The 19,310-nt window shown below is 40.4% G+C and overlaps 1 protein-coding gene across 1 annotated transcript in view; it reads left to right on the top strand.

Moving 5' to 3' along the window:
* Positions 1–19,310, top strand: part of LOC124722119 (protein Hook homolog 3-like) — a 209,422-nt gene that overhangs the window by 158,472 nt on the left and 31,640 nt on the right. Inside the window, exons 11-12 of the mRNA XM_047247325.1 lie at positions 1,612–1,752; positions 10,289–10,476. Coding sequence (XP_047103281.1) covers positions 1,612–1,752; positions 10,289–10,476 — 329 coding nt within the window. The remainder of the gene's footprint in view (positions 1–1,611; positions 1,753–10,288; positions 10,477–19,310) is intronic.

The raw sequence follows: 19,310 nt of genomic DNA, 5'->3' as shown, positions 1-19,310 counted from the left end.
ACTGACAGGAAGTCAAAGCTGGAACAAGAACAAGACCTAGACATTAAAATGCAATTGGTTGTTACCACGCAGGCCATAGATACTCAACTCAGAAAAAAGGAAGTTGTAGTTCTCTCAGACTTAACTTCATGGCTTATCACCCAGTTGTAGAGGAATATATTTGTTTGATGTGTTAACTGAACCACAGTGCAGTTTGATGTTTTTATGTTAAAACAATTTTTGCTAGAGGAGAAAATAATTAACCACCAAAAAGTAGTCCTAGGTTTGACTGAGGACTAAACTGCAAATGTATTGTGTGTTATATGATGTTTAAACACTAAGCTATCAAACCACACAGTTTTTATATTCAGAAAATATGACTGTAAAAGTGTTTAAGTAGTTGGGGATAGATATCATGAAATTAATGCCGGATTTGATTCATAATCTTTGCTTATAATGATATACTAATTCATGAGTTTTCTACGGACCTTCCCCTCCCCCCCTCCCCCCCCCCCCCACCTCTCATTTTTTCCTGGCTCAATCTATATTACACACCTGCGCAATTCAGAAAAACTGGTGTTGGTGGGAAGAACCCAGATGGCACAGACTGTGAAGCAATCGTTGAAGTTTCCCACTCCAGTTGTAGATATGCCTTTTATCCCACTAATATACCTGTAAAATCCTTTCCTATGTAATACTACACCTTATCTCCTCTCCCCTTCGCCCACCCCCACCCATTACAGTCTCCTGATACTGTAACTACAAGCCCACTGTGCTGTCTCCTCTATATCCTTGCCCATTCCCATGGCAGCACTAGCATATTCCCCCACTCCTATCCACTCTGCTATCCCTCTCTGTCTGCACCCAATACCTCTTCTGTACCCACATTATCCCCCCCCCCCCCACCCCTGTCGCGCCAGCATAGGTTGTTGCGCACCTCAGACCCAGTCACAGATGGGCCTTAGTGCCCATAGACAACAGTGGTCACATGTGTGTACGTTATGTATGTATCTCTCTCTCTCTCTCTCTCTCTCTCTCTCTCTCTCTCTCTCTCTCTCTCTCCCTCTGTGTGTGTGTGTGTGTGTTTTACATCTGATGAAGAATGTAGTCTGATAACTACTAATAACGTCTAGCAGTCTCTTTTTCAGTGTGCTTGTCTGCCACTCAACGAATCCTCTGTTGGTAGGTAGCAATCTTTCCTTTTCATATTGCTGTTTATCTAAGATGAATGACTATATGGTTTCCTGAAATTCTGTATATCTGTCCTGGACTTAACAGTGTTAACTGTTATTGCTCATGTGATTGCATAAGAACAGGAATAAAACTCTGCCTCATTTTTGGTTACTGTGTCTTGTGTACGTCTGAGGGTGTGTGGTTTCCTTTTATGTTGATGGGTGACAGAGCAAGCAGATTTATATTTTTAAGCTATGCTTTCTTAAGAGCTCTGTAATTTTTTTGCTAAATTACGTAGTAGCGATATATAATTAACTGTATAATAGGATTGATCTTAATGCTTTCTATACCTGACAATTTTCTAATGTTTTCTAATGTTTCCATTGTATGTAATCGGAAGAATAGGCATGAGATCGTTGCTTATGAAATGTGTTATAATTTGATTTTGCATTTGTGCAGGGAAAAACTTCTGAGGCTGCAGCATGAAAACAAGATGCTGAAACTGAATCAGAGAGGTGACGATGATGAAAAATTATCAGTTGTGCAAGCAATGCTTGAGGATACGACAAAAAGAGTTTCACAGCTCCGAGCAGATAATAGGTATTTTACTAAATAGTAACCACATTTCATATGTGCGACAAAAAATTAGATATCATCATCCTATATATTTGACTTTTGTGTTTTTATATTTTATGTTTAGATTTACTCTGATTTGGCTGTCATTGTTTTTCTCTAACAATACTTCCAAATTTATAATAATCTACTAATTTACTGGTGTCCAGTAAGCTCATGATTTGTAATGGCTTTTGTTCAAGAGAAGGCGGCAGGCACCCGAATTGTTCATTTGAGTGACACATGTTGCAAAATAATATGAACAGCATTCAACCTAGGCATCTAATTTTCTGCTTTTAATAGGTCTGTGCTTGAAAAATTTAAACACTTACAAAATATGTTGTTTCAGAAGCTTGTATGGAGCTACTGGTACCCATCTATTGTATTTACTAACCTCAACATTATTAGTGTTCAGTGTATCTTGTGCACATATGTGAGATCCTATAAAAAGGAAGTTTTCACTTATTGAGTCCAGAATGTAAAAATATTTGTTACTATGTAGTTCTCTTTAATTGTGACTGCAAATAGATTTTCAGTCATTTGTAACAGAACACCTTGCATTTGAAACAGGAACCTTTTTTAAAAATTATTTATTTGTGGACATAATGTTGATCATATTTTGCTGACTTAAAATATCTAGTCTTGGTCAACAATTTTTTTATATTATTTCATTAACAAAATTGATATGTATAGATATCAGGTTCAAGTTTCAATTAGCCCAGTCATATAACAGTTTAGCCTTTTGTCATAGGCATACTTTCACTAATGCCATGCACAGGAAAGATTAATGTGCGAAGCATACAACCACTTCCACTTTTACGCCTTAGCAAAAGATCTTGCTGAGAACCTCAGAAAATTCTGGTCCTCATTAAAACTGATAAGCAAGTCAAAGGCTTCTATCCAGTCATTCGTTGACGAGTCTGGTGTGGCAATAGGAGCCAGTAAAAGGAAAGTGAAGTATTAAATTTTGCGGTGGGTCCTACAAATCTATCATCATTTAACAGTCGCACAGACTTTGATATAGAGGACATATTAATAGGCATCCCTGTGGCATGGAAGCACCTGAAAGAGTTGAAAACAGTTAAGTCGCCAGGTCCGAATGGAATCCCAATTCAGTTTTGCAGAGAGTACTCTACGGCATTAACCCCTTTCTCAGCCTGTATTTATCACGAATCTCTCGCTCAGTGCAAAGTCTGAAGTAACTGAAAAAAAGCTCAGGTGGCTCTCGTATAGATAAGAAGAGTAAAAGGGACCTACAGAATTACAGATCAATATCCTTCACATTGGTTTGCTGCAGAAATCTTGAACATATTCTGAGTTAGGGTGTGATACATTTCCTTGAGACATAAAAACTTTTGTCCACAAATTAGCATATATTTACAAATCATCACGTATGTGAAACTCAGCTTACGCTTTTCTCACATGATATCCTTTGAACTATGGATGAAGGGCAACAGGCAGATTACATATTTCTCTGTTTACGGAAAGAGTTTGTCACCATATGGAACAGGTTCCCTGATATGTTAGTGGCTTGAAGACTTCTTAAGTAATAGAACCACATATGTGGTCCTCGACCGTGACCATTCATCAGAGACAAGGGTATCATTAGGGCTCCAGGGAAGTGTGATAGGACCTCTCTTATTCTCTCTATACATAAATGATCCGACAGACAGGGAGAGCAGCATTTTACAGCTGTTTTCTGATGATGCTATGGTGTATGGGAAGGTGTCGTCACTGATATGATATGAGATAACTTTCTAGTTTGTGTGATGAATGGCAGCATGCTGTAAATGTAGAAAAATGTAAATTGAAGCAGATGAGTAGGGAAAACAATTCTTTAGTGTTCAAATACAGTGTTAGTGTTGTGTTGCTTGATACAGTTGCATAAATTAAATATCTAGGTGCAACATTGCAAAGTGATATGAAATAGAATGATCATGTTAACAACTATGGTACATAAGGTGACTGGTCAACTTTGGTTTATTGGAAGAATTTTAGGAAAGTGTAGATCATCTGTAAAGGAGATCACAACAAGAACGCTAGTCCAACCCATTCTTGAGTACTATTCAAGTGTGTGGGATCTCCACCAGGTCATATTACAGGAAGACATCAAAGCAATTCAGAAACTGGTTGCTAGATTTGTTATCAGTAGGTTCAATCAACATGCATGTATTACAGAGATACTTGGGGAACTCATGTGGGAATCCTTAGAGGGAAGACAACATTCATTTGGAAAAACACTCTTTTGAGAAAATTTAGAGAACCAGCATTTAAAACTGACTACAGGACAATTCTACTGCCACCAATGTACATTTTTATTAAGTATCACAAAGATAAGAGAAATTAAGACTCATACAGAGGCATATAGACTTTTTTTTCCTGTCACTCTGTTTGTGGATGGATCAGAAAAGGAATGGGTATGCACCATGCAGTGGCTTGCAAAGGATAATGTAAATGTAGATTAGATGTAGATATCTCCTTGTGTCTACCACTACCGAAGAGTATTGGCAGTTTTACATCTTATATTGGGATCATGTGATTCAAAATCCTTACAGTGTATTACCATTCTCACCAGTAGATTTCTGTCATAAAAGAGTACAATGGTACTTTGTATCACCAATGACTTATCTCCCTATGTTGATTCTGGAACCTGACAAGCATGTTGGCTATGATAGAGTACTGGGTGACTTCTACAGATGCAAGAATGTGATTACAAGTATCAGTGTCGAAAGAATGTGAAGCAGAGCCCTTCATATTCGTGGTAGAGTGTCTCAACAGCTGAATGCATTACATTTGTTTTTGGTCAGGTGTTTTGTTGTTTCTCATCTCCTGATGTACAGTACATGATATTTGTGTTGATTGCAATTGTCTTGGAGTCATTCCTTTGTGACTGAATTTGTGGTGTATCCCAAATCTTTATGGTCAGTAGAAGATCATAAACTGACAATTTTGAAATAAGGCACCAATAGTCAGAAATAAATATTACAGGTGGCTTGAGGTCTTCAATAATCAGTGCACATGAGGTGTTTGTATGCAAACTGCCCCATTACCACAGATTAAAACATACACTGCAGTAACAAAAGTCGTGGTATACCTCCTAATATCATGTCCGACCTCCTTTCGCCACGCGTAGTGCAGCAACTTGACACGACATGGGCTCAACAAGTCACTGGCAATCCTCTGAACAAATATTGAACAATGCTGCGTCTATAGCTGTCTATAATTGCGAAAGTAGTGCCAGTGCAGGATTTTGTGCAGAAACTGACCTCTTGATCATGTCCCATATGTGTTCAGTGAGATTCATGTCAGGTCATCTGGGGGCCAAACCATCCACTCAAATTGTCCAGAATGTTCTTCAGACCAATAGCAAACAATTGTAGCCTGATGACGTGACACATTGTCATCCATAAAAATTCCATTGTTTTTTGGGAATGTGACATCGATGAGTGGTGGCAAATGGTCTCCAAGTAGCTGAACATCCTGAGGACCCAATCCACTCCATGTAAATACAGCCCCGCACCATTATGGAGCCACCACCAGCTTGCACAGACCTTGTTGATAATGGGTCCACAGCTTCTTGGGGTCTGCATCACACTCAAACTGTACCATCGGTTCTTACCAACTGAAATTGGGACTCATCTGACCAGCCCACATTTTTCCAGTCATCTAGGGTCCAATCGATATGGTCACGAGTCCAGGAGAGGCACTACATACAGGTGATGTCTTGCTGCTAGAAAAGTCACTCATGTCATTCGTCTGCTGCCGTAGCCTGTGAACACCAAGTTTTCTGCATTGTCCAAATGGATATGTTCATCACATGTCCCACATTGATTTCTGCAGTTATTTCGATGCACTGTTGCTTGTCTGTTAGCACTGACAACTCTTTACAACTGCCGCTTCTCTCAGTTGTTAAATGAAGACCATCGGCTACTGCATTGTCCGTGGTGAGAGGTAATGCCTGAAATTTGGTATTCTCAGCACACTCTTAACACTGTAGATCACAAAATATTGACTTCCCTAAGGATTTCCAAAATACAATGTCCCATGTGTCCAGCTTCATTTACGATTCTGTGTTCAAAGTCTGTTAATTCCCATTGTGCAGTCATAATCATGTCAGAAACCTTTTCCTATGAATCACTTGATTACATATGACAGCTCCATCTATGCACTGTCTTTTTATACCTTGTGTACACTATACTACCACCATCTGTATATATGCATATCACTATCCCATGATTTCTGTCACATCAGTGTCTAAGGAATAGTGTCACTCAAGTCACAGGAGAGCCGGCCAAGATTCTCAGCAAAAGTGTAGAATTTGTAGAGATTATGCTTGATTATGTGGGGAGAGGTATATCAATAAGCACCTGTCAGCTTGCCAGTAATTGCGAACTTTGAAGAATGTAACGTGCAGAGTATTGGTGGAGCAGCAGTAATACATGTCTAACAAACAGTGTGTAGAAGCAATAATACCAAATGATTTCAAGCTCAGACGTCAGCTCTGTGAATGGATTACCAAGTACAGTACTGCAGTGCCAAACTTCAGTGATTTAAATTTTCCACAGACAAGGCTTCTTTCAGTACCAATGATATTTTCAACTGCCAAAACAGCTATGGCTGGAATAATATCTCTACACTATGCTGCTATCAGATCACTAGCAACATTTCTCTGTCAGGTTGTGACTTGGAATTGCTTAAGGTTATATGATTGGACCTTATTTGCTGCTCCCATGATTGAATTATCCATGTCAGTTTTTTATGCTAAGAAAAAATTAATTTTTCGTTTCTGACTGTCCCAGGTTTATGATTCTGCACCATCTGTATAATTTTGACCCTAAAAGGTTGGGACACATTGTACACCTTTGGTATTGGCTTCCGATGTGTTTTCTGATGTTTAGTGAATCCTGAATCGTAGGTACTTGTGTGGAAGCTTGGAAGAACAGTGTACACAGGTTACTGAAATAGCAGGTAGCAGGAATAAAATACAGAGAGTGAAAGGTTATCTACTACTTGTGCAAAGACAAGATTGTAGTTATAAGAGTTGAAAGCAAGCAGTAGTTGAAATGGAAGTGAGACAGGGCTGTAGCCTATCTCCAGCACTATTCAATCTCTATATTGTGCTAACTGTTAAGGAAACCAAAGGGAAATTTAGAAAGGGAATTAAATTTCAGGCAGAAGAAATAAAAATGTTGAGGTTTGCCAGTGCCATTGTAATTCTGTTGAAGATATCAAAGGCCTAGAAGATCAGTTGAATGAAATGTATAGTGTCTTGAGAAAAGTGAAAAGAGGGCAATATAATGTAGTCGGATTAAATCTGGCAGGTTAGAAAATGAAATGCTAAAAGTAGTAGATGAGTTTTCTGTTTGAGCAGCAATATACACTCCTGGAAATGGAAAAAAGAACACATTGACACCGGTGTGTCAGACCCACCATACTTGCTCCGGACACTGCGAGAGGGCTGTACAAGCAATGATCACACGCATGGCACAGCGGACACACCAGGAACCGCGGTGTTGGCCGTCGAATGGCGCTAGATGCGCAGCATTTGTGCACCGCCGCCGTCAGTGTCAGCCAGTTTGCCGTGGCATACGGAGCTCCATCGCAGTCTTTAACACTGGTAGCATGCCGCGACAGCGTGGACGTGAACCGTATGTGCAGTTGACGGACTTTGAGCGAGGGCATATAGTGGGCATGCGGGAGGCCGGGTGGACGTACCGCCGAATTGCTCAACACGTGGGGCGTGAGTTCTCCACAGTACATTGAAGTTGTCGCCAGTGGTCGGCGGAAGGTGCACGTGCCCGTCGACCTGGGACCGGACCGCAGCGACGCACGGATGCACGCCAAGACCGTAGGATCCTACGCAGTGCTGTAGGGGACCGCACCGCCACTTCCCAGCAAATTAGGGACACTGTTGCTCCTGGGGTATCGGCGAGGACCATTCGCAACCGTCTCCATGAAGCTGGGCTACGATCCCGCACACCGTTAGGCCGTTGTCCGCTCACGCCCCAACATTGTGCAGCCCGCCTCCAGTGGTGTCGCGACAGGCGTGAATGGAGGGACGAATGGAGACATGTCGTCTTCAGCGATGAGAGTCGCTTCTGCCTTGGTGCCAATGATGGTCGTATGCATGTTTGGCGCCGTGCAGGTGAGCGCCACAATCAGGACTGCATACGACCGAGGCGCACAGGGCCAACACCCGGCATCATGGTGAGGGGAGCGATCTCCTACACTGGCCGTACACCACTGGTGATCATCGAGGGGACACTGAATAGTGCACGGTACATCCAAACCGTCATCGAACCCATCGTTCTACCATTCCTAGACCAGCAAGGGAACTTGCTGTTCCAACAGGACAATGCACGTCCGCATGTATCCCGTGCCACCCAACGTGCTCTAGAAGGTGTAAGTCAACTACCCTGGCCAGCAAGATCTCCGGATCTGTCCCCCATTGAGCATGTTTGCGACTGGATGAAGCGTCGTCTCACGCGGTCTGCACGTCCAGCACGAACGCTGGTCTAACTGAGGCGCCAGGTGGAAATGGCATGGCAAGCCGTTCCACAGGACTACATCCAGCATCTCTACGATTGTCTCCATGGGAGAATAGCAGCCTGCATTGCTGCGAAAGGTGGATATACACTGTACTAGTGCCGACATTGTGCATGCTCTGTTGCCTGTGTCTATGTGCCTGTGGTTCTGTCAGTGTGATCATGTGATGTATCTGACCCCAGGAATTTGTCAATAAAGTTTCCCCTTCCTGGGACAATGAATTCACGGTGTTCTTATTTCAATTTCCAGGAGTGTAATTGATGGTGAGCATATAAAATGCAGACTGACAGTAGCAAGATAAGCATTTTTTAGAAAGAGAATTTATTAACATTACATCTACATCTACATGACTACTCTGCAATTCACATTTAAGTGCTTGGCAGAGGGTTCATCGAACCACAATCATACTATCTCTCTACCATTCCACTCCCGAACAGCCGCGGGAAAAACGAACACCTAAACCTTTCTGTTCAAGCTCTGATTTCTCTTATTTTATTTTGATGATCATTCCTACCTACGTAGGTTGGGCTCAACAAAATATTTTCGCATTTGGAAGAGAAAGTTGGTGACTGAAATTTCGTAAATAGATCTCACCGCGACGAAAAACGTCTTTGCTTTAATGACTTCCATCGCAACTCACGTATCCTATCTGCCACACTCTCCCCCCTATTACGTGATAATACAAAACGAGCTGCCCTTTATTGCACCCTTTCGATGTCCTCCGTCAATCCCACCTGGTAAGGATCCCACACTGCGCAGCAATATTCTAACAGAGGACAAACGAATGTAGTGTAATAAATATAAAGATTAGGAAAGTATTTGTCTGCCCGGTATCCCTGTACGGAAGTGAAATGTGGATGATACACAGCTCAGGCAAGAAGAGAATAGAAGCTTTTGAAAGTGATGCAACAGGAGAATGCTGAAAGATTAAATAGATAAATCATCTAACTTGTTAGAAAATACTGAACCGAACAGAGGAAAAGTGAAATTTGTCTCACAACTTGAGTAAAAGAAGGGATTTGTTGATAAGACACATCTGGAGGTATCAAGGAATTTTCAGATTGGTAATGGAAAGAAGTGTGGGTATTAAAAACTGTAGAGGCAAACCAAGGCTTGAATGAAGAAAGCAGGTTCAGACAGATGTAGGTTGCAGATTGTGCAGAGATGAAGAGACCAGCACAGGATCGACACCGTAGAGAGCTGCATCAAGCTAGTCATTGAAATGAAGACCACAGCAGCAAACAACAGAGTATTGAAAGAGAAATCATAGGAACTTCCATCAGTAAACAAAGATGTGACAGAATCGTAATATTATTAGTTTCTGTGTGGCTATTGAAAAGAAGAAAATAAAAATTCAAACCCTGGGAATGCTGTTAGGATTATTTACACATGTAAAGCAAATGAAGCTTTCAGTAAAAACAAACTGGTGGTTGGGAGTAGATTCAGAGGTATTAAAGTGAATTTTGATACTTATACCACTAAAGAACAAGTGAAGTTGGGTAATGAGAGGACAGTAGCCAGCAAAGCTGACCCGGAATTCAGTGTAGCTTTTTTGGCTAGTCATTTGTATTTACTACAGGAGCCAAGATATTACACCTGTGACATTTAAATAGTAAACATCTGTGTGACAATATATAACCTCACCAGGGAAACTTAATAAAAAAGTAAATATCAAAAGTATCAGTGTGAATATACTCGAGATAACATATTTCAGGAAGTGATCATAATCAGCAGCTGCAGTAACAGATTCTACAATGACAAATGTAGCAATTATTCAGTTATTCAGAATATAATTTTTGAATTTGGCACTTCCCTTGACTTGGCCCATCACTGATACTTTTTTCAAATGTGTTAGTTTAATGGAGCCTAATCTAGTGTGTCTCCATTGTAATATCATGGTTGTACTGCGTGTTTTAAACTTACTTTTACCATTTATGTGCCTAATAATCTTTTCAATTGGTTTTATTTGTGATTTCAGACTTGCAAACCAGCGTATTATGGAGCTAGAAAGTCAGCTTGAGGAGGCACATGAGCGTGATGACAGTGGTGGAACTGGTTTACGGCACTGTGTCACCACACTCCAGGAACAACTGAGAGTCATTCAGTCTGAGAAGGAACGATTAGCATCACAGCTTGAAGACCTTGAATCTTCAATTAATGAGTACAGTAAGCATTTTCTGTTAAATAGATGCAGGAATTAAATGTTAGGGTCTCATATTCCTTTAACGTGTTATTACATCAGAGTTACTGAAGTAATTTGGAAAATACTTGTGTGGTGCTATATGAATGAGGTAATCTTCCAAAAATTATTTTGTCCCTTGCAGCATTTTTATGTATATTATGTTATTTATTAGTCACTATTTGGAAGAAAGGTACAGAAATGGAGCGAAGAAGGTGCACACATCACCAGGTCCTGATATAATGGTGATCACAATTCGGATATTTCATGGAAAAACTGAAAATTGTGATCTTTAGAAGATATACCGGGAAAAGGAAATATATCAAAAATGATATCACTTGTGGTTATTAGCACTAGAACCACTTGATAAGATCAGTATATACGGCATATGCTGAAAGGAGGAATCATGACAGCTGAGCAGAACAGTGTGGGATACATAAAGGTGAAAAGGGCAAAAAAGCAAAGGGTTACATAGGAAATGATTTCAAAGATGGAGGAGAGCCAAGCATGTTGAAAGCACCTGCTTCCAGGACATGAGGAGGCATGCCAGCCCTGGATTGAATTTGCCTTGTGGATGTGGTTTTTAGGTAGTTTTCAACATCCACCTAAGTAAATACAGATCCATCTCAAATGTGTGGTGTGCAGACAGTTTGAAAAACAGTGTCCCATGTGATTACACTAGTCACAAACAGAAGTGTTCTCCTGAGGGGATGGTGGCACTGGCAGTAACTTTAAAATGCATTCTGGGGTTGTGGCACCATAGCCTATGTGGAGATGTACTTGATGCTTCACAAAATGGGTAAAGTAACATACTAGTTCCGACCAGGCATTGGGTGGATAAAGGGCACCCAGATGGAAGAACTAAAAAAGAATTGAATATGGCATATATTAAAAAAAAGGTAGAGAGAAGTTACAGAAACCTTCTGAGAAGGATTCATGGAAGGGGAGAGGAAGTGATGGAGGAGGAGATTTAAAAGCACGGAGGAAGAGAGTTAAAATTGTGGACAGTATGCTCAATGGCAGCACATACAGCAGCAGTAAAAAGGAAGTGACAGACCACCAATAATAAGACACAAAGGACCTGCTACCATAGTGGGAATCTGAAGATGATGATAATTTGTCTAATTGCAATGTGAACTTGGCTGAAATCAGATGCTGATATTGTTAAGCTGAAAATCGCTATTTCTGGGGGGGGACTGTGATATTCGGCATTAATGAAAGTTATATCATTCCTTCCTTTTACTCTATAATTAGGTTTCAGCATAGTTTTTCCCACGGGAACAGGAAGACATGATCACTTTACATATGTTTGTATCTGATTAGACCAAGGGCTATAGAAATGGGAGTAGTACATCTTATTGCTTCAAATAAAATTCAGGTTCTATATTTGTAGGAAATTGCCTGCTGTCTTATATGTAGCTGTTCCTGAAATAAATTTATTTGGACACTTGATACACTGGGAGATGCTCAAGTTTCATCAATTTGCTAATATTTTTCACACAACGGGCATAATTACTTTTTACTGTTAGCATATGATTCCACAGTTTTAACCATAGGCTTGTAGAATTTTGCATTTACTACCGAAATTAGATACATTTCAGAAATTGAAGTAATTGGATAGAAAATAAAGCCTTGTGTTTTAATGTAGTAGCTGTAAATAAAATAAATACTCATTACTCATGTAGATAGTAAATGTAAATGTTTTCCACATCAAGTAAGCTACTGAAAAACTTTGGCCAGCTGGTTTGTGATTGAGGAGTCTCTCTCGCTGCACTGTTACATTTTCACTCGTGGATACCGTAGAGGATAATTTTAGAGGATAACACAGCTAAGACCCCTTTCATATTGTGCTGAAAAACTACGTCGTGTTTATAAGTAAATGCCAACTTGGGCTCGTTTTATAAGAGTTTGGTGAATTTTTATGTAACATGGTAACGTGTAAACTGTTCATAAAGGTTTTGTGCCCCCATCGTGCGTAGCATAGGCTTTGGTTTTTGACCTCACTACTGTTTTAACCGCAGGAAATTCCTTGGTAGAGCTTAATGGAGGTAAAAGTAAATCTGTAATCTCAGTATAGCTCAGTAATGTGTGTCATTCCTCCAATCATGAATGAGAAAATGTGACTTATGTACATTGTTCATTTGACCAATATGAATTGAAGGCTTGTATTAAGTGTAGAGATTGAGAACATTGTCTCTTTAAGACAACAAGTGTTGTCTGACAGGGAAATTGCCTGCCAAATCGGAGTACATCACAGTGACGGCAGTGATCATAAGACACAACAGTGATCATAAGACACTAAACATTAAATATCTGTCTCACAGTTACTGAATGAAAGTGTGACGATGGCTGTTACTGACTGTTACCTTCAAATTATGGCTCATAGGTACTCTGAGGAGTACACAACAGGACTGTGTACTGCCTTTTGGAGGCACCCAGGAAAACTGCGTGAACTCAGACAGTATACAACTGTCTCCACATGATCAATTTGATCATTACAAACCCCCAGCACCACCACACTATACAAATAAGCTGGGCAAGGGAAAACACCTGGAGTAGAACCTGGGTCAATGGTGTCAGGTTCTCTTCACTGATGAGTGCAGGATTTGTGTGATGCGTGATGATCACTGTAGAAGAGTGTGAAGATGGCCAAATACTAATGCACATATTTGGTTTGCAATCCCAAGGATTCAGCAATTAGTTAGGTCAGTTATGTTTTTGGCCAGTTTCATGTACAAATTAGCAAAATATTATGCACATTCGCTCACAAAATGGTCTGTGTCATCGTTCAGTCCAATCATACTGGATTACCGTTGCAGATCTACCATGAAAGTGTGCAAATTTAGCAATGCGTGAAGATTCACAATGAAATTCAGTTAAAAATCATTCAGTGCCACACACAAGTCAATTCAATTATTGACAGAAGCGGAAAAAGTAGGCAGTAACAAGTATGAAATTCTACAAGAGTTTCATATTGACATCCACAGGGTGCCGGTACAGAATAAAGGTAGCAATAAAACATATTGGGGGTGCAAGAATTTCTTAAAATTGCTTCACTGATAGTCTATCTGCCTCCATCGAGATTAGAACCGAAAACAAACCAGACCTCCCTTGCAGTAACAAACACCTTTCACTAAGCTAGCAGACAACCCAGGCAAACAGCCCTCTATTATTACCACAGACCTTAATAAGCCGGCAGTTTTGCAATGAAAATGGCAAAATGATCTGCAGTTTCTGTTGCATAGAGCTTTCTGGACTCAAAAACGTGAATTTTCTACCTTTATGTCACCGCTTATGTGACAATCATTTGGGATGTTTATCGAAATAACAAAATTCTGTTATTAGTGAGTAAATTTAGTAGGATAATTCTGCACCACCCCAGGAAATAAACGGCGACATAGCTGCCAAATGTATTCTACAATGTTTCGAATTCTCCTTTAGACTCGCCACAGCCAGAAAACGTTCATTAGCCAAAGTGTTTCTTAAACTAGCTAGCAATGGGAATGCTCGCACTTCTAAAATGCGGTGACATTAATAGTGGGATCTGAATTACCCCATGTATAGGCAAATGGATTTTATTTGTATTCCTGTAAACATGATTTGGATCGAAAGTGTAGCTACGATTAATATGCTGATGTATCGACTGCAACTAGAACATTTCGAATAAAGAGTAGGGGTAGTTATTTACGCGGCTCTGACCTTCGGTAACTGTTGTATCTATTTTCGTTGTTTGTATTGCGTAATCTAAATTGGTAAAAATGGAACCCTACTAGTCTCAGTTTCTTGACCATCTATCTGTCTACTCAACTCTTAAAACCCATTTATCTCAAGTACAGGTAGACATAATAAGCAGAAATGTATCACACTTCCTGCGGTATACAGTCCCTTGGTGGTGTAAATTAGTGAGCTTCTATGTCAACACGATCTAAAGATACGTCCATTTATGTAAAGAAAATTTACGTGAAAGGTCAAAAAATGGCTCTAAGAACTATGCAATCAAACTGCGTAGGTCATCAGTCCCCTAGATCTAGAACTACTTAAACCTACCTAACCTAAGGACATCACACACATCCATGCCTGAGGTACGATCCCAGCCTGCGGCTGAAGCAGCCGCGTGGTTTGTGACTGAAGCGCCTAGAACTGCTCAGCCACCACACTCGACAAAACCCTTTTCACCTCATATATAATGATAATATATACCATCTAGTGAGGATAAATTGTATTCACCAGCAACTCAGATCATTTGATCATGAAACTTTTACAAAGCTAAATTCAAATTTTGTTTGAAGTCATCTTCAATGTCCACTTATAAACACCCTATGAACTTTGTATGCAATATCCACTTGTGAAGATGCTTGCAGATACTGCAGTACCATAACAAGTAGTTAAGAATTTATTGTTTTTGATCCATGCATGACACTTTATTTCAGTATCAATTTAACGCGCCTAGGTGTTTGTCTATGGCTGAAAATAATGAACATAAAATAAATAAACAGCAAACAACTTCAATGTTCATATCAAATGTAACTCACATGTCGCAATTACAACATAATTTCGTTGTTACGTCTACATCACTACATCTACAGCATTTCTTTGCAAAAAAAAAATGGTTCAAATGGCTCTGAGCACTATGGGACTTAACATCTGAGGTCATCAGTCCCCTAGAACTTGGAACTACTTAAACCTAACTAACCTAAGGACGTCACACAAACCCATACCCGAGGCAGGATTTGAACCTGCGACCGTAGCGGTCACGTGGTTCCAGACTGAACCACCTAGAACCGCTTGGCCACAGCAGCCGGCATTTCTTTGCAATCCAGACTTAACGTGCCTTGCAGAGGGTTCATCGAACCACCTTCAGACTGTTTCTGTACCGTCCCACCTTTTAACAGCATGTACGAAAAAGGACCACATAAATCTTTTCTTATGAGCCCTGAGGAAAAAATGTTTTGGCATTCAGAACATATGTTGGTGATTGAAATTTCGTGAAAAGATCTCGTGGCAACGAAAAACGCTTTTGTTTTCATGAATGTCACCCCAACTCGCTTATGAAATCTGGGACTCTCTCTCCCCTATTTCGTGACAGTACAAATCATGCTACCATTCCTTGAATGGTTTTGGTGTGCACCGTCAATCACGCATGTCAAGGATCCCATACTGTGCTGGAATATTATAGCAGTGGACGGACAAATATAGTGTAGGCAGTGTTTTCAGTATACCTGCTGCATATTCTTAGTGTGCAGCCAATAAAATGCAGTCTTTCATTTGCCTTCCCCACAAAAGTATGTTTGCGATCATTCCAGTTTAAGTTTTACTGGGTACTGAGATGAATTGACAGTATTTCGACTTGTGTTTTGTCATGTAACTGAAAGTTAATTATTGTTACTGTACGCATCTTTGGTGTTTAATGTATTCCTCATTCAACAGAGTACACTCCTCATACACCACATGTAACTGTTTCAAAGTATTAAATTGTTACTGATGTTACCAAGTTGCAGTGGTCATCTAAACTTGCTGTTTTGAAACAAAGGAAAATATTATAGCAAAATATGGCAAATTAGAAGTGGACTATTCAAATAAACAAACATTTCCAGTTCAAGTCATTGTAGTAGGTCTACTACACAGTAACATAAATTAGGAGCAAAGTCCATTAGTAGATCGTTATCAGGAAAACCAGCCCTCATTATGCAAACCGCCACTACAGGAACGAAAATTTCCAAACATGCTAATGAGTAGTTGAGGAAAGTGGACACATTCTGTCTACTGAATCGCAACACACGCCCCTTATGAGGGGACCCACCAATTGTCATACCCTGATCTTGCTGAAACTTTGTTCAGTGAATGAGGGGACAAAATAAGCGAACACGTGTCTTGGCTTAACTGCATACACTCTACCACTTCTGAGAAAACCATGGTCAAAGTTTTCAATGCGCTGTTGCTATAGTTGAGATACCTTTTAGTGTGTAAGGATTCAATTGAAGCGGTGGCTAAGCGGCTAGTGTCGCAACTTCAGAACTTTGTGCTCCAAGTTTGAAACCTGGTTGTTCCTTTTTTCCCCCCCTCCCTCACTCTCTGAATTATCTACAAATGTTTATGCCATCAATTTCCATGTTACACATACTTGGCTATTGCATTGTGGCTGCGGTCATGGAGGAGTCAGTCTGTTTCCTACTAGCGCTGTTTTTGCAGCAGATATTGACCACAACGAATCATTCATCTGGCTGAGGCAGAGCAAGGGCACTATAATAGCACTCCATGCAGAGGGATTTTCAAATGGCTATATAGCAAGAACTATGGGTCTTCACAAGTCGACGGTAGCCAGGTGGATTAGACGAAAGGAAGAGGGTGGTAACCTGAATGGAAGGCCTCATAGCCGTCGCTGCAAAACAGTAGCAGCTCAGGATCAGCAGATACGCCATTTCAGTTAGAACCACCCATTTGCCAATGCACGACAAATTCAGCAGACATTGGGTTTCAATGTTAGCAGTAAGACCGTCACTCATTGTCTAAGGGAAGGTGGACTGAGAGCAAGAAACGTTGCTGTGAAAGAGACATTGACTGTTTCCCACAGAGAAGCCCGCCTTGCTTTTGCTGCTGAAAATGTCGACAAACCTCTCCAGTTTTGGAGGCGAGTGATTTTCACAGACGAAAAAGTTTTCTCTGCGGCATCAACTGGAAAAGTACTTGTTTACCAGCCAAAAGGTGCTAGGTATAATACAAAATATATTTACAGTTACCGAAGGAGTGGCAGGGACTCGGTAATGGTATGGGTATGGGTATGGGTATCGGCTGAAGGGTGTGGACTCCTGTGGGAAGTGGAAGGAAGACTTGATGCACACAATTACATATCAATTCTGGAGGACATGCTGTTGCCTTCTGTGACAGCAAGATTTGGCGATGATCAGATCATGTTCCAACAAGATCGCTCGCCTATTCACATGGCGCATGTGGTTAAGAGGTGGTTCAACGACCATAGTAATATTACTGTAACGGAATGGCCACCTAAAGGAGCTGACATGAATCCCATTGAGAATATCTGGGCAGAAATGGTCAAAGTAATATGGGAAAAGGGACAGTCACCGTCGACTCTCTGACAGATTTCTGATGTGATTCATGACACTTGGAGTGAGTTACTTGAATCTCCTAGTTATGTGGCTAGATTTGTGGGCTCAATGCCCAACAGACTTCGAGCCATTGTGAAAGCTGTAGGAGGCTATACGCAATACTAAGCAGTGTCAGCAGAGGTATCGAGTGTATTTACTAACATAATTATGAACCACTCAAGAACATAAATCAACAGTCACATATTTGTCAAACGTATTCTGCGGTGTTGCCATTGTCCATTAGACTAGCAGCAGGAAGAAAACGTTTGCTCAGCTGATGTGCTGAGATAGCTAGCACTGGCGAAGCTCGCGCTTCGAAGATGTCACAGCATCGTGTGCCACCACTTCGTGGCAAACGAAACACCTCAAGTATGATCCATTGTGTTGTATTCGCATATCTGTGACTATGACTTTCTAAAGTGTGGTTATGGATAGTATGTATGCTCAGATTGCGAATCTAACATCATAAAGCATTCCCATTGCTAGCTAGCTTAAGAAACGCTTCAGCTAATGAACGTTTTCTGGCTGTGGCGAGTCTAATGGAGAATTCAAAACATTGTATACATTTGGCAGATATGTCACCATATATTTCCTGCGGTGGTGCAGAATTATCCTACTAAATTTACTCACTAATAACAGTATTTCGATAAACATCCCAAATGATTGGCACATAAGTAGTGACATAAAGGTAGAAAATTCATGTTTTCGAGCCCAGAAAGCTCTATGCAACAGAAACTGCAGGTCATTTTACCATTTTCATTGCGAAATTGCCGGCTTATTAATGTCTGTGGTAATAATAGAGGGCTGTTTGCCTGGGTTGTCTGCTAGCGTAGTGAAAGGTGTTTGCTATTGCAAGGGAGGTCTGGTTTGTTTTCAGTTCTAATCTCAATGGAGGCAGATAGACTATCAGTAAAGCAATTTTAAGAAATTCTTGCACCCTCAATATGTTTTATTGCTTCCTTTATTCTGTACCGGTGCTCTGTGGATGTCAATATGAAACTCTTGTAGAATTTCTTACTTGTTACTGCCTACTTTTTCCGCTTCTGTCAATAATTGAATTGACTTAAGTGTAGCACTGAATGATTTTTAACTGAATTTCGTTGTGTATCTTCAAGCATTGCTAAATTTGCACACTTTCATGGTAGGTCAGCAACGGTAATTGAGTATGATTGGTCTGAACGATGACACAGACCGTTTTGCGAGCGAATGTGCATAATATTTTGCTAATTCGTAATGATCTGGGGTACTTTGTCTTACTAAAACAGTTATGTTACCTCGATAAGCTGAAATTCATTTTTGTTAGTACAGTTCATACTAATAAGCATTTCTTCTTTCATTTATATCTTACATTTACGTGTTGTGTTTAACACACTGATCAGCATTAATATAGTCTTACACATGATTGAAAACAGGCTGACAAAGTTTGGATAGTTTTTCAATTTCACACCGATGCATAGTATGTTGGTAGCACTTCGTCGCCTTGCCTGTTATGCTGTGCAGCAGACTTTAAAGCTGTGTGGATCAGCATAACGAAAAGGCAAGGGGTCTCGCTCATTTTGTCCATGACTGTATGTTTGTGACAACATGTTAAAAGTGTGCTATAGTGCAGAGAGTGGCTGAATAATGACAACTGTATAACTAGTTTAGTGTCTTGATATGTGTCATTGCTATTTTACCTCATTGTAATTTGTGATTGTCTCCGAGAACTAGCCATAGTG

The sequence above is a fragment of the Schistocerca piceifrons genome, chromosome X (assembly GCF_021461385.2).
Source record: "Schistocerca piceifrons isolate TAMUIC-IGC-003096 chromosome X, iqSchPice1.1, whole genome shotgun sequence".
Classification (NCBI taxonomy): Eukaryota; Metazoa; Arthropoda; class Insecta; order Orthoptera; family Acrididae; genus Schistocerca; species Schistocerca piceifrons.
This window is presented reverse-complemented; position numbering and strand designations above follow the sequence as displayed.